Source organism: Cheilinus undulatus, linkage group 12 (assembly GCF_018320785.1).
Source record: "Cheilinus undulatus linkage group 12, ASM1832078v1, whole genome shotgun sequence".
NCBI lineage: Eukaryota > Metazoa > Chordata > Actinopteri > Labriformes > Labridae > Cheilinus > Cheilinus undulatus.
In genome coordinates, this window is record NC_054876.1 from 29455754 (window position 1) to 29480237 (window position 24484).

General features: G+C 40.1%; 1 protein-coding gene across 1 annotated transcript in view; it reads right to left on the minus strand.

Moving 5' to 3' along the window:
* Positions 1 to 16419: 16419 nt before the first annotated feature.
* LOC121518482 (replication protein A 70 kDa DNA-binding subunit-like) overlaps positions 16420 to 24484 on the minus strand; it is a 68780-nt gene continuing 60715 nt past the window's right edge. Inside the window, exon 17 of the mRNA XM_041800814.1 lies at positions 16420 to 17114. Coding sequence (XP_041656748.1) covers positions 17013 to 17114 — 102 coding nt within the window. The 3' untranslated portion in view covers positions 16420 to 17012. The remainder of the gene's footprint in view (positions 17115 to 24484) is intronic.

Here is a 24484-nt window from a genome sequence, read left to right on the forward strand (position 1 = left end):
GTAGTTGCTAAAGTACATGAATGAAAGATGAAGTAAATGCAACATAAGCTCAATGATGTGATGTCAGTGTTAAGTTTAGCAACACTTAATACTGAAAGGTGATAACCACTGTTGTTGCCTACAGTTTACTGTTATTTATTGTTAAAATAATTTGTGAGTAAATGTTTGTTACTTAACTTTGTGACACAGTGAATCGCTCATGAAAAGGATTCAGGTGCAGACTTGATTGGGTTGTTGAAAAAGGCAGGTCGTTTGATGCAGTCCAAGTTCGATACACAAAAAGGCAGAGTAAACAAGGCAAACAAATCCAGAGGTGTAGGCTAAAGGCTAAATCAGAAAACATGAGCAGGTCAAACACTGGGAATCAATCACTAGAAATTAGGCTAGAATGAACGGGGGCTACAAACTGGCGACGAGGGAGCACACACTGGGATTAAATACACAGGCAATCAGGGCTGACGAGACACAGGTGCGGGTAATCAAGGGAAGAGCAGATGCTTGAGGTGGGAAACACGAGGAGCAAGATCTGGAAGACAGAGACAAGGGTAAGTGACTTCAAAACAGGAAATAACTTAAAACACAAGGAAAATAAACACATGACCTCAGGTAACTTGACCAATGGTGTCACTTTGAAATTAATGTTTTTTATTTTGTTTTGCTGTCTCCATAGAAAATATTTACCTTGATAGTGAGTTAAAAGTAATTTTGCATTACACTTAAACAAAGGACTTAAGATTTGATTCATCAGAATATTTAAAATATTCTAGGTTATTTAAATGATTGTTAATAACAAGCTACGCAAGCAACTGTGTGACTTCCTGTCTTTGTTCCCAGCCAGTCTCATTCTAATCACACTATTTATGCTTTTGTGTCTCTTAGGGAAGCTTTTCCAGTGAGCCTGGTATTAAGGCAACTTTCCAGGGTATTTAAAGATTAAATCCACACCATTTAATCTGATATTGAATGTCTTTTTTATCAATTTTATAAATCATTTTTAATCATTTTACCACTAGATTAGCATGCCAATGGCCCTGTAGTATCCCACAATGCTTTGTGACAGGCTGCAACAACTAATGGCAGGCTGTTCTGTCGTTGAGTGGCCCTCCAATGTCACTGCAGACAGGAACTGTTTTTAATAGTAGCACAAGGAGAGCCAATACAAAGAAGTGCAACGACTTTTTTGTGAATATTTTGAAGATTTTTGTCACAGAATGATTCTTTTTTTACTTTTTGGTCCCTGAGAGATGGGAGAACAGTTGTACACAGAAAAAACATGGGTCATTATTGATTACTGTGTTACACATAAAAATACTTGAGTTTTAATTTCCATTAAGTATTTTCTTTTGTCTTTATGGTGTCCATTTTTGGCTGACCGCTGAGGTCAGCCCTACACATGGCAATGTCTGTGTCTGAGTCAGTAAGTGCCTGAGTGAGTGATCCTAATTTATTAGCCTTAGAATACAGAGTTGGGTCTGCTTGTACTGAATGCTGGCAGTGATGGCTGCCTCCACTGTGATAACTAGAGCCATAGATACAGAGTTGTGCTATGGGTGGGGTTTACTTTGCTGAAAGCCCTCTAATGGCTGCCTCCACTGCTGTAAATACTCAGATATAGCTTTAGCATGGCCTCTGTTTAACCAGAACTAGTCCACATTTCTGTATAACGAAGAATGAAACAACCCTATAAGCTTTTCATGTTGGGAAAGATGTTTCTCTTCTGCCGCCCAGCTTAGGCATGACTATGTGATCATTATGAGGCCAGGCTTACTTATTGTGAGATCAAGCCTGCTAGTGCAATCATTAGCTGGGACTGAGATGCAGCGGCGCTTCTGTCTGAACTGAACAACGTGTCTTTATTAAAACATGCAGACAGCAACAAGCTATCCATGACAGAGAAAATGTTTTCGCTATACTCCCAGTCTGCTTTGGTATAGGTTTCCAGTCATTTCTGTCGGCTTGTCCAGTATGTTCAGGGTCTGCTAGTGCATTAGTGGTTAGCTCGGATGTCACTCTAGAAATGCCTGGACCACTTTCTTTCTTAAAACCAGAGCAGAGCCACAACAACAGCTTGCCTTGCCAGAGAAGATGTTTTGCACGTTTCCTGTAGTGATGCATCCCCTCCCCGCACAAAACAGATCAGAAAAAAGGGAGGATATATCCTTCTCACCGTTCTGGTCACATATGCACTGCTGTTGAATAGACGTCTTTGTGTCAGGCCCTTGGACACTGTCTATCACTCCGCGCTTAGATTTATAACTGGTGATGGATACAGCGCTCATCATTGTGTCCTACACAAGAAGGTTGGTTGGCCTTCCCTTGAAAACAGGCGCAACAGACATTGGTTTTTATATATTTTTAAAGTCTTCATTGGAAAACTACCACCATACATCTTAGACTTGTTGGCGTGGAGTTCAAGCTCTTACTTGACCCTCTCCACTGATTGGTTAGTTCTTTAAGTTCTTCGAGCTTGCAGTGAACTTGGTAAAACTGCATTTTCCTTCGATGCTCCAAGCTCATGGAACAAGCTCCAACAAACTCTAAAGATTGAAGTCCTACCCTCTCTTGCAGAGTTTAAGACCTTGGTTTCTAGTCATTTTGTTTCCAATTGTGATTGTTTTAATTGATTTCTGCTGGTTTTGACTGATTGTATTTGACTGTTGTTTTTTCTCTTGTCCTGATGTGCTTGTAATCTCGACGACATTGGAAATGAGGGATACCTCAATGTCCTTTCAAGAATAAATAAAGGTTTGAAATGAAATGAAATGAAGTGTTGTGGTCACATGTTTCTGTGTAGCCAATCAGATGCGACAAAAAGAAAATCAGGAGGGGGGATGACGTCGCTCAGGGCCCTGTGTCCCATTCCGTCTCAACAGGGAGAGAGAGAGCGGGAGGAGAAAATGTAGCCGTATATGTTTAATTAACCAGAAACAGTAACTTCCAAATAAGGACAGTACCTGGTTGTGTAACACTATGAAAATGTAGTCATTCTTTCAGTTTTATGGTTTAGTTATTGTTATTGTTTGATTTATGTGGGGAATACTTTGACCAAGAACAGTTATTTATTTTTTTATTTTTATTTTTTGAATGGATATCACAGAAGACTACTCACACTGTATTTTGTGTTTTTATGTAAAAACAAAATTACAGCATTCAATATATTAAAAGTCATACAACTGGTGCTTGATGTAAAAAATATAGTTTTATATCAAGCATGATGTAAAATTTTTGTTATTCTGAGAAGAAGGATTTAGTCCAATAGTTATAGGAAACAAAAGTAACATGCAGTTTAATCAGTCATGTGTCCAAATGCTTTGTTTCTGATTTCAAAGCCAAAGTGGTGCAGAATGAAGAGCCATTTGGGAGCTGAAAGAGCTGGCTTTTCTTGCTGAACTGAACCATATGATCCGGATCTCTGAACAGAGCAGGAATTAGGATCCTTACATTCTCAACCCGCAGACATTAGGGAGAGCACAGTTACACCCACACAAAAAGGTACCCTGCCAGAACACACAACTCAGTCAGGCTTTTCAACAGACATCCCAGATAGATGCAGCCAGCCATATACTAGGTTTTAACCTAGTCTTGTTTAAATACAAGTGACATTACTGGAGCACACATATCCTTAAAGCCAAGGTTGTCTTGAAAAAAAGGATGTTTAGAGCCAGACCATGCACCACAGGGTTGATATTCTATACACTTTTTAAAAAGATAATTCCAGGTGAGATTAAATGGTTAAAAAATAGCTTAGGACTTGAAGGGTTGGGTGTTTTAATTTGATTATCTATCTATTTAGTAAACTGGCATTATTATAAATATGAATGTCAGATACATCACAGTACTTTACCAACTGGAATAGACCTGTTCTTAAAGTATCTGCATGCATCATCATCATCATGATTTGCTTCACCCCATAGGCCAGCCTAGGCTGCACCTGGGTGCAGTGGTTAGCACTGTTGCCTAACAGCAAGTTTCTGGTTCAGATCCTCTGTCAAACAGGGCTTTTCTGTGTTGAGTGTGCATTTTCTCTGCATGTATGCCATTCGCCCTGTTTACTCTGGCTTCTCCTCACCGATCAAAGACATGCTCATTAGGTTAATTGGTGACTCTAACTTGCCCTTTGGTGCAAGTGTGAATGTTTAATTGTCCATTTGTGTCAGCCTTGTGATTTACTGGCCACCAGTCCAGGGTGTACTCTGCCTCTTGCCCAGTGACAGCTGGGATTGGTTCCAGCCCCCTGTGACCATGAATGGGATAAGGAGTAGATAAAGGATGGCTGGGTAAAGCAGCTCACACTGAATATTTAAAACCTTTGCCTTCTGAAGAGCTAGCATACATGAGTACCAGGACATAGCGTGCAGAGTGCGAACTGGCCTTGGTGTCAGCATGGCCTCTGGCTCTGCATGTGCTGCCGACAAAAACATACATAAATGCCCTCAGGCAAAATCTGTTCCTGACAGGAAGAGGTTGGGCAAAAAAGGAGGGTTTGTTTAACTGTTGGTGGGTAGGAGGAAGAAAAGATGGGTGAAGATGTGAGGCAGCACCGGGTGAAGAAAGAAATCGATGAGAAAAGAGAGAAATGATGATGATGATTCTGGTTGAAACCGTTTGAAAAACAACAGAGATTGAAGATTTACAGGAGTGGATGAGATTAAGGGGCGATGGAGTAATTTATGTTAAGAGAAGAGGAGCTTAAAAGAAAATGAAGAGAAAAAAGGAAGAATGGCACCCTGCAGAAAGGAAAGTTAAGAGAGTAAGAGTGAGAAATCTGCACCTACGGCTCCCTGCTAGGAACATGTAACATGAAAGTGTGCAGTGTGCAGCAGCATACCTGCACCGCTGCCTCTTGAGGCCCCTTTTAACTGGAATAACTGAGATCCAACACTCATTCATGCTCCGGCACACACACTAACACAGAGAGAGAGGGAGAAAACAGAGCCCATAAATACCCTTGTGAGACTAGAGTGTCCTTGATAGCTCAGTGAAATCCTTGAGCAGAAACAGGCAGTCAACCTGTCTATCAAACTGTTCTGTTAGGCCAGCAGAGATGAGAACAGTCCTCTCTGTGCTTCTGCTTTTAACTACAAGCCAAATGCATACTGGGGATTAAACATGAATGTGAAGTTCTAGGCACATCAAACCACTACATGTAGATACAGTAGTCTACAGGAAGCTGTTTGCTGGTTGACTTCAGTTTGTTTCACAAACTTAGATCCAACCCCCTGCCGCACTTTTGTATTTGCTCATTTGTTTGAGTCTTTTTAAGAGATTAAAAAATATATATAAAGAGACTGTGAGCCATCAAACAGAAACAAGCTTTGATATTCAAAGTTTCATATTTGCAGACTTAAATGGCTTCAAATGCGCTAATTATTGATTTGGACTTAGCAGAAACTTTTTCTTTTCTTTTTTCTTTTCTTTTTTCCTTCTTGTTATTTTATGCTTTGTAAATGCTCTTCAGTAATTCCCAGAAAAATAACAAACTATGGATGACAAAAGAAGAAACACTATCACCTAGATCTGTGGCTCCTCTTAAATCTGTCCAAAGCCTGATTTAAATTTCTGTTTGGAACCTACACCATAGCACATGTTATAGGTCTGCAGAGCCCTGAACCCTGGATGAGACCTACGCATGCAGCTGACACGCACCTCCTAAAAAATGGGATAACATTTTTCAATACGTCCGACATTTGACAACATGACAATGATCGTCGCAGTTACAAGAATCTAAGTTTTATTCAAACTGACTCTGGGACTCTTGTTAAGGTGATTAGGTTTGAATAAAAATACAGCAGTGTATCATCGGTGTAGCAGTGGTAGAAGGTGTAACAGGTGGACTAACATATGCAGCGAAAATAGAACTGGACCCTGAGTTGACCCTTGAGGGACTCCACATCGCAAAGAACTGTATTTCTGTATAGCACAAGTATCTTGTGTTTGCTTCAAAAAATGCACCCAGAAATATCAGACATGCATTTTCTCATCCATGTCTTGCTCAGGATGAAAAATTTCCAAAACAGTCAAACAATCCATCTCCACACTGCATAATAATCAGCTGCTGCTCAATGTTTATCACCTCCAACACCAATATAACATACTTATGAAAGGAGATGTGTTTCTGTTGTTGGAGTTAAATTCTGGAATGATGCCAATATAAATTAAAAAAACGTGGCTTTTGCTTTTGGTTTTCAAGAAAATGGTTTGTAAAGCTATTCTTGAAGCTTACAGGTGTGACTGATTATCAGTTGTTGTTTCTTTGCATTTCTGGAAGTTGGTAGCTTAAATAGTAGGAAATGTAGGACAGGCTTTAATAAGCAGTTTGCTTCTGCCTATGCCTTTTTAGTCATTACTCAACACATGACTACTGATTTTGTTTGAAATGTCTATGCTGTGCAAAATGTTTGAAGTTGTTTTACGTTATGATTGAAGAAAGTGAACTACATTAATTGATTTCCTTTGCCATGGTTTTCTGTATGCAAAAAAAAAAAACAGCAAACATGGCAGCAGGACAAGGAACTGGCACAAAAATCATACACACTTGTCTTACTGGCCCATCCTAAATTCAGTACTTTAATGTTTAGCAGCACATTTTAAAATGCTATTTAACACTTGAAATACAAATTTTAAATGAAAAATATAAAGACATTATACAACCAATCATATCAAGTCACTTCAAGCTGCCCAGGCTAATTAAAATAGCACTTGCATGTACGTCATGCTTCTTATTATAGCAGCAGATGGATCCATGAGGGACGGAGAAAGAGCCAGCCTGATCGACTTTTTGCAATGGATCTCATCCACAGTGACTAACACAATATCTTCTGAGACAGTCATGTCTGATTTTAGAACTGGATCAAAGTTTCTTAACGTCACAAGAAAAACCTACAAAAATACTAAAGAAAAGACAGGGAGCAGTGTTGAATATTTCTGTGTGATCTGATTGTTTTAAAATCGTCTCAAAAGCTCATCACGCAAATTCTGATAATACAGCCTAAGCTTATACACAGACAACATGTTGTGCCACTGTGTTTCTGTTTTTAGAACACAGAAGCCGAGAAAAAGGGTCAACAGTTTAAACTTTTGATACTGATTTTCAACTAACAGTCTCAGATTTGACAAAAAGGTATAAGCTAGGCTTTATGGAGCTGAACAACTTCCTGCTCACCCAGCAACTTTATTCTTTTGGTTCAATTTTACTCCTCTCTGTGCGTTGTTTTCAACTTTTGAGAATAAAAAATCCTAATCTCAAGAATTTCGTCCATTTAGAACGGCTACTTGCTTTAGATAGCTACATATGTGTGATCAATAACCTGCATTTAACTGCAATAAAACATTAAAACAGAAACACTGTGAAACAGTTTCATATCTGCACTAAAGCAGGACTGAGGACATATTTTTCTATCTGAACCCAACCCATAGACCGACACAGTAGAAACGAGCTGGTGGTAAACCCGCATTCTTGTTACCCTGTTATTACAGCCTACTTGTTTACACATACACATAAAGACATGATTTTATTTGTCTATATGTGAGTTATTTAAACACGATAAAAACTTTGGTAACACTTTATTTGAAGTTTTATTCATAAGACTTACATTATGCTGTCATAATCATGACATGACTCCTGTCATTAACAGGAATAAGGGTTCATGAATGCTGCCTTTAAGTGTCATTAAGTGTCATTCGCTAAATTATGAAAACTTTACCGCAAATGTCAAGTTATCATGATTAAGCCCTCCAGGAAAAATGTCAACTTTGCGGTAAAGGTGTCATAATTTAGCAAATGACACTTAATGACACTTTATGGCAACATTCATAAAGCCCTATTTATGTTAATGACAGGTGTCATGTCATGATTAAGACAGCATAATGTCAGTCTTATGAATAAAACTTCAAAGTGTTACCAAAACTTTCAGCTTTTCCTTACATGCATGCGGCCTGTTGCACAATACACACCTATGTTTAACACATAAACTACAACTGCACTTAGCTTAACATTTTCATTGTTAGCTCTAAGTTAGCCACTCAGCACATTAGCTTCTACCAGAACTTAGCAGTATACAACAGCCAAATAACATCCTCCACTGAAAACACCAACAAATCATCCAAACAAATAACTAACCAATTCCCCTTTAACTATACATCACCTTAAAAGTCTGCATTGCAAATGAAACTTGAGTCTTACTCTCAACTGTCCCATATCAGTCCCCTAAACTGATGATCTCAACTGTAACCACGACTAAAACAGTCAAATCCAACCATCGTGGATTCTTTGGAGTTGTCCTGAAGAAAGACCAAAGCTTCCACTGAGAGTAGTTCAGTACAGTCCTCCTCTGATTGTTGTCTTTCCTACACTGTTGCTGCTGATTAGCCAGGATGACCTGAACATGAACACCCAGCTAGGGGAGGTGAGATGGTGCTTTCGCCTTTGGCCCTACCAATCTACACCTCTCTGCATGACATGATTTTGTGTTGAATACAGTTCCATGTCGTCAAAATTTGTCATAGGTAGATTTACCCACTCATTGAAGTCCACTACATCTTTGCTTGGCCCAGGCCCATCCTTGTCCCGACCACTGCAACAGCGTTTACACAGCGCAGCTATTTGCACTTCCCTTCATTTCGGCTTCTATATTACTCATAGTAATGACAAACTCAAAATCCTTCCATACTGCTGATGTCCCTGCATAGCTTCAAGTAGCTCTAAACTCTCCCAGAGATATGCTTTGTTTGATGCCATCCACGTTGATCATGAGTATTCACTCATGACTAAATTTGCCATATGCTGTCTATGTAGAAATACAACCCCAGCACCGCACAGGAAGTAGTAGTAAAATAACTTTGGGTTTGTATTAGTTTAAGTTTATATTAAAGGATTCTTGCAATAAATCTTCTATGTAAAACAATATATATGTAATTATTCACTATTTACTTATTTGGATATTGGCAGATTTTTAAGATGGACCTTTAGCCTTTAATATTTTTACCTGCCAGACATCCACCTGTGAAACTGGCCAAAGACCAGTAAATGCCAGCTAACAGAAACTCTGCATTTCACATCATAAAGAAATGCTTATTACAATAGTTGAGAAGCTTCTTAAATCTCTATATCATCTATAAAACTGTAATGCTTGCTGCAGGTATATTTAAACAAGCTAAAATGTGTAAACTTGCAGAAGACTAGCCACCTTTTCTAGATGGATGCAGCATTTTCTAAGCTAGTGCTGCCCCTGGCCAAGCAGGGGCCCTCTTTCACCTTAAATCATGATATTTTCCACTCCTAAACTAAAGCTTTTATTGTCTTAACCACATACTGAACAGCTACTCTAATGATGATTACTGCAGATTTATGTTAGTCAGTCAATCCTTAGAAAGTGGATCTTTACACGGGCACCTAGAGCCTCTCCAAATCCAGGTCCTCTGCAGTGAAGATCTGCATACCAAGTATCAATATCCTGTGTATATTTTAACTTTTAGCACCCATAGAGTCGACTGAGCCAGCAAGACTTAATTGCCTTGGGAATCAAACAGCATAACATTAGATTTATACAAACTTAATGATATTGTCATAATAATGAGCACATGGCTAAATGGGGAATTAAAGCATCTATGCTTAACATGATGAGGTATTTTTCAGCTAATTTCATACTAACTCACACATACTTAGAATATGTGGAAGTCCAGTGAGGTCATGAGCCACAAGTACTCAGGTGCTTGTTCATAAGGTTAGGCATACTCGAGTTTGAAATTACTGTTAAGTCTCATCCCTAATATGTACAATTTAGACTGCACTACACTGGTATCCCAGTTTATATGAGTTAGTTTGCAAAAACCGGGAATTGATGTTGGTATCCAGAAGGGACAGGGAAACTGCATATCGATACTAAAAGACGGCGCGTGCCAAAGTGTGCATTTCATGTTCACCAAAGTAGTTCTGTAATGCACATTCACCCTCTTTCTTCTTACTCAATGAATTTTGATGTTAATTTGTCTAATTATTTTGTAATTCTCTTTTTCTTTTTCTCTTGAAAATTATCACATTTTTGCACAAAGAAACAAAACAAACACTCCTATGTCTCTTAAGTTTCCTTTTTGTTCTTAAAAGAAAGAAAGACTTGCTTTGAATCACTTCTTCTTAATGGCTTTTCCTAAGAAGTACAAAAACGTACAAAAAATTTACTCCTATATCTTAAAAGAAATAAGTACAAAAAAGGGTAAATTAAGAAATTACCTGAACTGGTTCTTTTGCAAAGTCCCCCCCCCCCTCTCTCACACACACACACACACACCCACACACAGAAAAGCTTAACTGAACTACAGTGTGTCTTAAGATAAGACTGCGGTCAGATACACTGTGATCAGGGCTACGACCTGTGTGATAACAGCGGCTCATTTCCATCGGCTGTCCTTGTAGCCTCTCTCTCTCACACACAGATAGACACTCAGTGTATATCCACCAGACTGGAGGTCCCACATTCCCATAGAGGAGATATGACGAGCTTACCAGGAATTCAGTTCACTACTGCTTAGCACATCACATTCAGATAAAGTTCTCTGAGGATAATACAAAAAAAGTATTTCTCTTAATCTCTTCACTATGTCCTCTGCTGTCCCATATTGCCTTGGGGTTATTCGCTGCCGCAGACCGATGTGTCTCCATCTTAAGTCTCAATCACTAGCAAGGCTTTAAGTTGGAAATGACTTTCTGATCTCATGGACTGGTTTTTGAAGAAAATAAAGTTAGAATTTCAACACTTGCTTATGCCAGAAAATGAAAACACTTCCTGGTTTCTGAGCTGGTGAAGTCTGAAACTGTCTAAACCAGGAGTCATCCATTACATTCATACAAGGGCCAGCAATTTCCTTCATGGACACTTCACAGGCCGGACTTTCAAATTCACAAAAACAAACAAAGATCTTAGTCCAACTAACATAATTTTGTCTACAGAGTTTGATATTTTTTAACTGTACATACATTTTTGCCTCAAGCAGTGAGATTAGTCCTGATCACCTATTCTGCAGCCAGCCACAAGGGGGCGAATGAGATATTTTGGTCAGATATTTCTGGGATTGTCACATTGTCCTTAATATGGTTTGACTCTAATATAATGTGTTGTGATCCATGTTATTTGCACTTATCAGCTGGCAGGTGGATTTCTAAGATCACGGATCAAATGTTAAGTCATTCCTGATAAAAGTGTTTCAGTCACAGTTTTTTTTGTGACCGCTTAAATGGCTGTAGGGGTTTAAAGAAAGCAAAGATACCTAAATACACAACACGTATTTTCCTCTGCATATTTTCTGAATTAATCATCTTCAGGGTGCCGGATGGGAAACTGTGGGGCACCTGATGTGGACATGAGGCATTTCATTTTGAAGTTGATATATAATCAAAAACCAACCAAACTTCATTGTTACATGAAAATGATGTTTTCTTGTGAGGGTTTGTCATTGTTCTGCCACTAATACAATGATTCAGGAACTCAGCAACATCATGTGACAGGACGTGTGAGGAAACCTAATTTATGTTTGTTAAAGACTTTCTTTAAGGTGACTTCTCATCTATCACTGTTAGAAAGATGTATATTTTAAAATGTATTTACAGGAGTGAAATAACAATGAGGAACTTTGTAACCATCTTATTTTAGTGGGCCCTAATTACCTGGTGATGTTACAGTAATAAGTGATAATTATCTAGTAATTTTCAAAGAATAAAGTAGTGTTTATCTCATAATAAGTTGGCATTTTAATAAGTAATAACTCATAAATGTGGCAATATTAAGGAAGTATTTATCCAGTAATAATGTATTAGTTATCAAGTAATTCCTTGTAGTTTTGTAGAGGTGCTCTGGTGCTCAGGTGGTATTTCACTTTAACCCCCTAAATCTAACCCTAAAAATTATGTGAAAATTATTTAGGAAAGACTCACTTTAATTTAGTGGGCCAAAGTAGGAAAATTGGAATAGTGCCATCTTATTTCTAGGAAAAAATTACGACCTTATTCTTGTTTAAATTACAAGATAATTGCACTTCAATCCATCCATCCATCTTCCTCCGCTTATCTGAGGTCGGGTCGCACGGGCAGCAGCCTAAGCAGGGAAGCCCAGACTTCCCTCTCCCCTGCCACTTCGTCCCAAGGCGTTCCCAGGCCAGCTGTGAGACATAGTCTCTCCAGCGTGTCCTGGATCTTCCCCGGGGGCCTCCTCCCAGTGGGACCTGCCCGGAACACCTTGCCAGGGAGGCGTCCAGGAGGCATCTGGACCAGATGCTGGAGCCATCTCATCTGGCTCACCTCAATGCAGAAGAGCAGCGGCTCTACTCCGAGACCCTCCTGGATGGCTGAGCTTCTCACCCTGTCTCTAAGGGAGAGCCCAGACACCCTGCGGAGGAAACTCAGTTCAGCCGCCTGCAATCTTGTTTTTTTTGGTCACTACCCACTGCTTGTGACCATAGGTGAGGGTAGGGATGTAGATCGACCAGTAAATCGAGAGCTTTGCCTTTCAACTCAGCTCTTTCTTCACCACGACAGACTGATGCACCGATCCACCTGTCAATCTCCTGCTTTGTTCTTCCCTCACTTGTGAACAAGACCCCGAGATACTTGAACTCCTCCACTTGGGGCAGGATCTCATTCCCAACCTGGAGAGGGCATTCCACCCTTTTCCGACTGAGGACCATGGCCTCAGATTTGGAGGTAATTGCACTTGTTTCTATAAAATTACTTGGTTATTAGGCCTACTAAGATAAAGTGCTCACATAAACTTTAACAACTATTGCTGCCGGTGGGGTTAAATGGGTTAGAAATTTGGCATCATGTAAATCGATGTTGATGTGAATTGTTTGAATCAGTTCCATTTGCCCTTCCTTGCATGCATCAAAGTAAATCTCTTTTGATAATTTTGGATAATTGTATTTCATAGCTCTATACTAGACTCTGTTGTCTTAAACTTGATTATAAGTGATGGTCCTGGACAGTTTTGGGGAAAGAAAACAAAAAAAGGAAGGAAGAGAAAAAAGAGCAAGTAAAGTAAAGATAATGGAAAGTTAGAGGAAAGGTGACACCAGATGAAAAGATCAGTGTGTGTGTTTCCTAATCTCCCAAACCACCACACACACACACACACACACACACACACACACACACACAGCTTGGCGGGCAGCAGGCATGAGATGGTGCTGATGGAGCTCTGAGTGAGGGGAGCAGGCGGCTTGCTGCCAACATAAATCAGAGCTGTGCCCTTGAGCCACACCTTTGTGGAGAGACAACGCCTCGGATACACTGTCCTTGCTTCCACTGTCTAAATGTATACTCACAGTGAACATAAAGTAGAATGATTTAAGTCGAGAGTCAAGAGCTTAGTAGCTCACCAGATCAATGAAAAACTGCTCAGAGTGGTGCATCTGAGGTCAGAAAAATGCCTGGTTTATCAATCTTTTTTGGCATTTTTAAAAATAATTCTCAGAGAGCTTATGTATCTTTGCCTGTCAGGACAGTGAATAAAGTATGTGATTTACAGGAGAGCTGGGGATGATGTGCAGAAAGGAGCATAGGGATCCATAGTATGTATAGATATGGATACATAGTCTGTAGATATTAATAATCAGGGTTCACTTTTGTTCATGCAGAATTTTTTAAAAGCATCTTTTTGATATTTCTGAAGTGTGTAAGTGTGTCTCTGTGAATTATAGCCTAAATCCTCTAAAAACATATTTAATAAAATAGACCATGTGTATTGTGTCTGTTCAGTGGAACAATGAAGAGAGAGGTTTAAAGAGCCAACTGGAGCTCAGTCTATAAAATAACAAACTTCCAAATACTCCACCTGCACCACGTACCAGTTGTGCAGTAGTTTGCTCCAACCAACAGCTTGCATCCTTATTCACTGGATACACTTCTGCAGCCGACCAGAGAGGAGTGCTTCTTCTGCCATCTGCTGTAGATATATTAGAGCACATATGGTGGAACTGCAAAGTCTGACTAAAGCAGGAGGCTCCAGAGTGCTCTTTGCCTGCGTATCTTTACGCGGGTAGAGTATGTGGAAGTTGAGGGTAAAATCCACCGTTTACAAAACCAGCCAGCCATTGTGTGCACTTGGTTCTTGAAGAAAGAAAGTTGACTCTCGTAGTGGTTTGATTCATGTCCCTCCAAAAACACACCTCTGTATGATCAAGCCATGTAATCCTTCACACCTCGATTGTGTGCCTTATAGGTGGTAAAATGTGGAAGAACATGCCCATGTACTTTAGACAGTGTGCCTTATGCCATCATTGTACGGCCCATAATCTATAATTTATCCACTATCTACATTGCTTATCCTGTTGGGGGTTAAGAGGTGCTGGAGCCATAACCAGCTGTCAGTGGGCAAGAGGAGAGGAACACCCTGGACTGGTCACCAGTCAGTCACAGGACTGAAATACAAGCAGCCCCATTCACACTCATACCTATTGTCAATTTCAAGTTGCTAATCACCTTTCACAAGAGTGTCTTTGGTCTTTGGGAGGAAATTGTAGCACCAGGAGGGAACTCAAGTAGTAAGGTCAGACCAAGTCAGGCAAGGTTGCACATGCCAGTTCAGCACTTCACTGCATTAACACCGGCCCTGTGGCCTACTGTTGGACATCGCTGAGGCCTGCACCAGGCCCACACCCCTTCTCTCCAGGTATGCTTCCAGCTGGCCCCTCCACAATGCATGTGGCCACCCCTGAGGTCTGATCCAACCCATCAGGTCCTGGGCAAATACTCCAGGTACCTACAGAAGTGCAGCTGCATTAGACACATGGTCTTGCCAATGATACTTGGAAATGCGCCAAAGACAAGGCCTCACAAATAAGTCCAGTTGGTGATTCTGGCCATCAGTCAACATCCAGGCCTCACAAGAGTTTAGTAAGACCAGGAGGTCCAAGGACCGAAAGACTGACCATCTTGCCCAGCAAACCCATCACTCTGTGCGTGCTGCTCAGGGCAGTGCATGAAAACTCCTCACTCAGTGCTTTCAGAAAGACATGGTTCTGGTACTGGCTCTGTTCTGGAGTCTCAGAACCTTGGTGCTCTCTGGTGAACCAGCCAGTGTTCACATAAGTTTAAGAAGAACCTATGTGGGAGTACGTGATTGACATGCATAACCACGTCCAGCTCCACTTTTGCTTAAGTCTTTCTTGCTAACCTCATATTCCTTCTTCAGTTTCTTGAGTTTATTAATTATTTGGTCTTGTGTTCAGGCGAAGTCAGCCTTCAGCAACTCTTCCCAAGTTCTGCATGTAACTCCTCCTTCTACCACTCTCCAGCTTCCCGTGGAATTCTGCTGATAGCCTGATGGCAACAAAACATTTGTCTCCTCAGACAGCTTCAAAATTTTCCACCCGTCTTCACTCCCTAGAACATGACTCACCCACTGATGATGTCACAGTCCGCAAGGAGGAACAGATATATTCTTGATTCCAGCTAAGAACCACATTTTCAGGTTCTTAACCTTTTTTTTGTTGTTTGTTTGAATGTGCCAGTTCGGGAACCAGAACTGGCACTGAGCCCTGCCAGTCTGAAAGGCCGAACAGTGAGACCCTGTCCAACCAGGAACCTTCTTGCTGTGAGGTAACAGCATTAACCTCTGCACCACTGGGAAGCCCCCACAATCTAAAATAGCAGCCAAAGTTACCATAGGTGTAGCACCCTCCTGTAGATTAAATGGGATGAATCATCTCTTTGCTGTAACCTACATGTCTTAGTTGTGTTATATGACAAACCATCTCATTCCTCTTTATCGTAAATGTCTGATAAGTACCTCACAAGGGCTTTTGAACATGAGTTATTGCAGCAGCATGCTTTTAATCACCTAACCTGTTGTGGTGTGTACAGGGACATCAAATTAGTTTGTCAAAAATATCTCTCTTCTCTGTGGTCCTTTTATTGGTAATTAAGAGGAATCAGCATGAATTTTGGTATGTTCAATTACTATATAAAAACTGCTCATAGTAGTTTTAAATCTAGTAACTAACAAAAACAAGAAATATTCCCAGCAAAAGTAAGTCATGGACAGTCTTTTAAAGTCTACAGTCTTAAAGAATTCCTGCTTGTAACCATAATTTCTTATCTATATATATATATATAAATACACATGTGAAGACAAACACATTTAAAATGTATGCTTGTAGGATTTGAAGGTAATGAGAGGGAACCCATGACAAAATTGACATCTAAGTAACAGTAATAAAGAGACGTGTACTTCTGATTATTTTGAAGCAAACTGGCTCATGACTGCTAAACCATGTAGGCATTAAATGTTTCCTAACAGCAGGCCACGTTTTAAGGTGGCCTGCTGCTGTGGTGGTGCTGAGACATATGAAACATGCTTAAGGCTTTGTAAAACATTTTTGGAAGATAGCGAACATCCCGTTAAATCAAAAAGTGAAACGATTTTTTGTGAAGTGTTTTTTTAATCAATCTTTTCTGGTAAAACATTTTGGATGCTCACAGCACAAAACTACTCTCTCAAATTTTGAACAGAAAAGAAGTTTAACAAACGTTTAAGACAATGAGAAATTAAAACAGCTGCTACCACCTACATTGCCCACACCTTCTTTTTTAAAACAAAATTAAATAAATCTGACTCATCTCCATCTCACACATGGAACACTGGGCATCAGTCACTGATCCTTAACTCAACACATGAATCACATGAATAAAACAACAGCTATCACTGACCTCATCTGTGAGAGACATGACAGACATGAAAACAATGTCAAAACAGTAATTTATCCAATGTTTTGGTTAAACTATTATAAAATTAAAAGAAAGAATAAAATTCTGGTGTTTTACAACAGGCCAGTTGAAGAAAATGAACAAGTCTTAGTTTTTTTCTTGTTTGTTTGGCTGCCATTTAAAACGTGATGAATCACTGACCACCCATCTGCTGTCTTAGATATGCTGATATCTCACTGGAGGAGAAAGTTGAAGCCAGTCAGAGATCAGCGGAAGACGGGTTTAATCAGCAGGCAGCTGTTGGATGACTGGGACGAGTTTATCCGGCCAGCTTGTGGATGTTGCTGATGAGTCTCCTGCTGTATTCCCGGTGGGCAATGGGTTGGACTTCCAGTACAGTTACCTTCAATCGAACCTCATCCTAAGGAGCAAAGATACATCATCAGTTAGAAGAAGTTCTTTTAATAAAGAGGAACTTCTATTCCAGACAAAAGGCCCTCCCCAGACCAGTAGCATTGGTGCTAGCATCCTGGCTAACAGATCCATTTTGGATGGAAAAGTGTGTCAAGCTATTATTGATTTTTCCATCCATATTTGCCGCTTGTAACACATTTTCACTACGTTTTCTTTTCACTTTAAACAACTTTTTGTAACTTTTAACCCATTGTTGCCAATTATTGCCACTTTTAATTCATTTTGTCACTTGTAATTTTAACCCATTTTTGCAACTTTTCGGGCACTTTCATCCTGATTTGCCAGTTATTGCCACCATCAACTCTTTTGTCCTAATTGCCATCTTTAACCCATTTTCACCACTTTCTGCCAATCTTTTTTCTGTTTTTTTTTTTTTTTTTTACCACTTTAAACCCATTATCACCATTTGTTGTTCACATTTGCATCATTTTGCAATTATGTAATCATTTCTCCATTTAAGTTGTATAAGTTTCTTTTGTTTTATTTTCTGGCATCCCTACACCTGACACTGCTTTATAAATGTTTTAGTTCAATGTGCCCATCCACATTGTTATCATTGCCTACAGAAAATATAATTCTGTTTTTTAGAAGAGGTCTACATCTTGAAAAAGGCTGCAGCATAAATAAATAAATTTCACTTTTGTTGCTATGATAAGAGTTATTATTATTTAGGTTAAAAATAATGGTTTTCACAGCTTAACTTTACAACTGATCATGATTTTGCTGACCTCCATGGGCCCCCCATTCAGCAGGGCCCTAGAAAGCTCTTCCTTTTAACCCCCTTATACAATGGCTTGCAAAAGTATTCCTACCCCTTGAACTTTTCCACATTTCTTCACATTACAACCACAAAGGTAAATATATTTTATTGGGATTTTGCGTGATAGACAAACATAAAGTGGCACATAATTATAAAGTGGAAGGAAACTTAAACATGATGTCTTTCAAATTTTTTTGCAAATCAAAATCTGAAAAGTGTGGTATGCAAAAGCATTCACCCCGCTGGAGTCTGATACCCATGAATAAAATCCAGTACAACCAATTGCCTTCAGAAGTCACCTGATTAGTAAATAGAGTCCACCTGTGTGTAATCTAATCTCAGTATAAATACAGCTGTTCTGTGAAGGCCTCAGATGTATGTTAGAGAACATCAGTGAATAAACAGCACCATGAAGACCAAGGAACACACCAGACAGGTCAGGGATAAAGTTGTGGAGAATTTTAAAGCAGGGTTAGGTTATTAAAAAATATCCTGAGCTTTGAACATCTCATGGAGCACTGTTCAATCCATCATCTGAAAATGGAAAGAACATGGCCCAACTACAAACCTACCGAGAAATGGCCGTCAACCTAAACTTACAGGCCAGTCAAGGAGAGCACTGATCAGAGAAGCAACAAAGAAGCCCATGGTAACTCTAGAAGAGCTGCAGAGATCCACAGCTCAGGTGGGAGAACCTGCCCACAGGACAACTATTAGTCATGCACTCCACAAATCTGGCCTTTATGGAAGAGTAGCAGGAAGAAAGCCAGTGTTGAAAAAAGCCATAAGCAGTCTCATTTGCTGCTTGCCAAAAGCCATGTGAGGGACACACTATACATGTGGAAGCAGGTACTTTGGTCAGATGAGAACAAAATTGAACTTCTTGGCCTAAACACAAGGCACTATGTGTGGCGGAAAACACTGCACATCACCCTGAACACTTCATCCCCACCTTGAAACATGGAGGAGGCAGCATCATGCTGTTGGGATGCTTTTCTTCAGCAAGGACAGGGAAGCTGGTCAGAGTTGATGGCAAGATGGATGGAGCCAAATACAGGGCAATCTTGGAGGAAAACCTGTTAGAATCAGCGAAAGACTTGAGACTGGGGCGGAGGTTCACCTTCCAGCAGGATAACGACCCTAATCATACAGCCAGAGCTACAATGGAGTGGTTTAGATTGAGGCATATTCATGTGTTAGAATGGCTCAGTCAAAGTCCAGACCTAAATCCCATTGAGAATCTGTGCCGAGACTTGAAAATTGCTGTTCATAGACGCTCTCCATCAAATCTGACTGAGCTTGAGCTATTTTGCAAAAAGGAATGGGCAAAAATTTCAGCCTCTAGATGTGCAAAGTTGGTAGAAACATACCCCAAAAGACTTGAAGCTGTAATTGGAGCAAAAGGTGGCTCTACAAAGTATTGACTCCAGGGGGCTGAATACTTTTGCACACAACACTTTTCAGATTTTTATTTGTCAAAAATTTTGAAAGCCATGTATAATTTTCTTTTCACTTCACAATTACATGCCACTTTATGTTGATCAATCACATGAAATCCCAATAAAATACATTTACGTTTGTGGTTGTAAGGTGAAGAAATGTGGAAAAGATGCAAGCCACTGTTGGTGTCATTTCACTTGGAGGCTAACCAACGTCTATGCAAAGACCAGAGGTCATTGACAGCATTCAAATGTTTTGTTAGAATGCTTTATCATGGCAATAAAAGAGGTGTTATTTACTTATCAAATGTTTAAACTGTATAAGAAATAAATTTACAATTAATTATAAAAAAACTCATGCAAACCTGGCTCCGATAAATGCGCCTGTACTATTTATTAATTTTGGGATTTCCTTACAAAATATGCCAGTAGCCCACCCAAAGACATGAAGACAAAATCCTAACAGGCTTGAGGCTAATTAGGCCCAGACTTACAAGAAAACATCCCCAACGTAAAGCATGACACACATGGGTGAATACTATTAGTAAATGTCAATACTCCACCTCAGCTGAAGACAACAAAGAGAAGAGTTTCAGAATTTTCCTTTTGTTAGTTTCATTAACAGAATAAAGACTGTAAAGGTAATGTGACTGTAACACATTATCTTTGAATTTCAAACATTAAAATATTGATGTAATACTGCATTGTTGCATGAATGTGAAGTTAAGGCCAACAACACAAAATCATTCAGTCTAATGCTTGTTTTTTTTCATCAAGATCTCACAATTAAACATAAATTAAAACTTATATTATTATTTTAATGAAGACATAGAGCTAAAATAAGTTTCTATTATAGCCACAGGCGCTATAGTGTCAATCCAAAGATTTTTCATTAATCAAATAACAATTCAGCCAGCACAGCCGGCATCAAGGGTTTCACATTTGCCCATTATCTCAGGTGTGATTCTACAACTAGTTTAGTGTTTTCAATTTGCATCTACCTCATAATAGCAAGTAAATTAAAGGAAGCAGGGGGCTGCTGGGACACAAGTTCTGCTTGAAAAGGTGACAACTTACACAAAAACTTGCAGTCTTAAAAAAGGACAGGCAAGGTTGTGAGACAGGGCTTCATCTAATGAATGTAGACTTACATTCTCATTACATCAGGAGAAACACATTCAAACTGATGCTAGAGCAAGCTTTGTGATATAAAACACCGTGGATAGAGGTAGCTCTCACCTTTTTGCCCAGTAAACAAACAACTAACTCACACCTGTTTGCTGTGCCACAACCTCACAGCGGATTAACAAGGCTCTCTGCTGTAGTGAACAATAAATACATACATTACATAAGGACCCCTGCCGATTTATGAATAATGGAACAGACTGATGGTTAGCATGTTAATGAGAGTTACATTATACGTATATTTAAATTCACCTACAACCTTCAAACTCTGAGCATGCTGGCTATATGGATGTTTAAAAATGTCTGTTGACTGACTGTGCCTTGAATCTAGACTAAAAAACTAATGTACTAATTTATTAAATAAACCCTTTAAAAACATTTAACCAACATAAGATATGGGTTGGCAGTCAACATTTCAAACCCTCAACATCTATAGTGGAAAAAGTAAAGACCACATAGAAAAGGATTCCTGGGGAATGTTATATGCCTGTCATTTTGGAAGAGTCATTGTTGTACCAAACTTCTTCCATTTGAGAATTAGGGAGGCAGCTGTGCTCTTGGGAACTTGACCGCAGCAGAACTTTTTCTGTAGCCTTCTCCAGATCTGTGCCTTAAAACAATCCTGTCTCTGAGCTCTGCTGGCAGTTCCTTTGACCTCATGGCTTGTTTTTTGCTCTCATATGCATTGTCGGTTGTGTCTTTCCAAATCATGCCCAATCAATTTAATTTGCCACAGGTGGACTCCATGTCAATGTGATATTTCAGTTTTCTATTTCTAATCAATTTGCAAAAACTAAAATACAGAGAAAATTGCATTTAAATGAATATTTCACAAATAATGTAGTGCTGATGAAAAAGCAAAGTTGGTTCCCTAAAAGCTGCATGGTGCAGTTGACATTGGCTGCTATTGTCCATTCTAGCCAGCAGTTTGTCCAGTGTCCGTCTCTCTGCCATTGCCACCACAGAGTCCTGCTCCATGCCGACCACGGAGCTGGCACGCCTCATCATCTTGTCCAGCCTTAGGTTGTCCCTGCCTCCCCAGCACACCGCGGCATAAAACAGGACACTGGCTACCACAGACTGGTAAAACATCTGTAGGAGTTTCCTGCAGATGTTCAAGGAAGCCAGCCTCCTCAGGAAGTAGAGCCTGCTCTGCCTTCTCCTGTACAGATGGTCAGTGTTGACTGACCAGTCCAGTTTGTTTTCCAGCTGCAAGCCAAGGTACTTGTTTGAGCTCACTACCACCACCACCTCCCCCCTGATGGAAATGGGCTAGGGAGGGGGGCACTTCCTGTGGTAGTCAAGTACCCTGTCCGTAGTTTTGGCTGTGTTTCTCTGCAGCTGGTTCCACTGGCAACACTCCACAAAGTCTCTGTCCTCCTTCTCACTGCTTCCTCCAATACAACTCAAGTGTCGTCGGAGAAATTCTGCATGTGGCAGAAGTAAGAAGTGTACTGTAAGTCGGCATTGTACAAGGCGAAGAGCAGGGGGGACAGTACAGTCCCCTGTGGTACTCCTGTGCTGCTGGTCACAGTTTCTGATGGACAGTCCTGCAGTCTGGCATACTGTGGCCTGTCAGGAGGTAGTCTATGATCCAGGAGACCTGAGACCTTGTCAGTTTTTCTCGAGTAGGTGGGGCATGATGTTAAAATATTACGATGTCATTAAGCACCAAAACCACTTGTGACAGGTGTTCCTGACGTTAAGAACCTTGCCCAAGGGCACGCACTGAACACTCCTGCTCTGACTGGGATTTGAACCCCCACTCTCCCATACCACAGTAAACAATGAAAACCACAGAGCTATCCAGCCACATGGTGTCAAAGGCACTGGAGAAGTCAAAGAAAATATTCTTACAGCACCACTCTTCTTGTCAAGCCCCACCTCCTCCTGGTAGGCAAACTCTAGGGGGTACTGAGCATGCTGCACCTGGGGCCGGATGAGGTGGAGGATGAGCTGCTCAGAGGTTTTCATAAGGGGGGGAGGTGGGTGCCACTGGTCTGAAGTCACAGAGGTCGCTTCTTCTTGGGTATGGGGACGATGCATGAGGCTTTCAACATGGTGGGCACCTTCTCCAGACTCAGGTTGAAGATGCGCTGGAGAGGCTCCCCCAGTTCACCAGTGCAGGCTCTCAGTATACGTGGACACACCTTGTCCAGGCCAGCTGCTTTACTATATGGTTTCATTAATAATCAAAGCACTGATTGAAAAAAATTACAACTCCTTGTGCATCATCAGATCTAAAAATCGTTCACATAAGTGTCAGTGTCACTTTTTTGGCACCGTAATTACAGAATTTTCACTATTGTCACAGTAAAGTGTCGTCCTTTTTTTCCTTTTCAATGAAAACTGCAGCTCCAACTATCCACCCCTCTCCTGCTTGTCAACATGCCCGGTGCTGACCCCGTGTGTAGTTATACAACAGTTATGGTGACTGACAGTGGAGCGCCAAAAATAAAGGAGAGAAATGAAGGACATGATTGAGCTGTGAGAGAACCATAGGCTATTCTTCAGCCTGATCAATCTAATTTGTTTGCTTTATGCGTTGTTAGTGTGACTGGAATAACAGCTGGGATTGCTGTGAAACAAACAAGTGAAGACGTACATGCAACTCGTTCTAAACGTATAAGGAAAGACCATTATGTGGATTACTTTCATTAGGAGATGAGACTGTATGTACGCATGAATCAAGATCATGTTTTATTTAAAGATTTGCCATGCATGCATTGTTCTGTTCAGCCTCCCAGCTTCAGCATCACCTGCTGTGATGCTATAACTCCTCTGTTTCTATCTGTGATGCTGGATCAGTGGCAGACTTCAACATAACACCAATATTAACACTGACTGCAAGGTGTTCATAATCAGGCTTTGAGATGGCAGTGTTAAAATGGCCTGCAGTGACATTAGCACCGTTGTATAACTCACAGATTTTATAGCTACAGAAAAACTGATTTCAGGCATTGTATTAATAGTGAATAGAAGACAAAATACGGAAACAGCATGAATTAACACAATGGACTTCATTTCCTTAGTAGTACTAAAAACCCCTCTGTCAAATTGAGTTGACATTCCTGTCTCAATAAAAACCAAACACAATGAGCTTCAAAGATGACAAGAAAAAGTGAATTTGATATCTTTAATTTGATTAAACATCCTGCAATAAGTGCTAATAATAACTTACAAGTTTAAACAGAAAAAAGGCAATTCTAAGGATGTAATTCAAGTTATTTAAATCCCTGATCTGAATATCAGCTTTCTGAATAATTATGCTTTCTTTCACCTTCACCTCCTCACCAAAAGTCCTGATATTGACACAGCCTGCTTTGAGTGCGGTTTGTCCATGGTTTTAAATGAATGTGTCAGGCGTGGGTGCAGAGCTTTCAATGGCCTGTCTGTTAACATAAGGCCAGAAAGAACAGGTTCTCACTGACACTAATGTATTCATCCCGACAAAATCAATTAATTCATGTCAGATAGAAAGGTGGTGGACACAATCAAAGTTATATTCATGCATACAGTTTATAGCATCCAACAGGCAGGTACACACACATTTTCCTAATCTAATAAAGCACAATATCTTCAAAGCAACCGTGAAGTTATCACAGAGATTAATAGACATCTAGTCACTGGCAGTGAATCAGATGCTTTTCCCCTTAAGTGCAACAGTTATCCTTGATCATCTTTAACAAATGCAGATTTTATGTTTACAAAGAAAAGTGCACTCAGTAAATTTGATTTTGAAGGCTAAATCTGAACTAAACAATCACCTAAATTCCATTACCTCCACCTGTTGCAGAGTGAAGATTAGTCTTCATACTGAAGACTGCAAAACACAGCACACTATCCTTTCTCTGGCAGCTTCACCCTAAATCAAATACCAGCAGCTGCTGTTAAAAACAACAGCTGCTGAGGTTTGATTTAAGGTGTATTTTT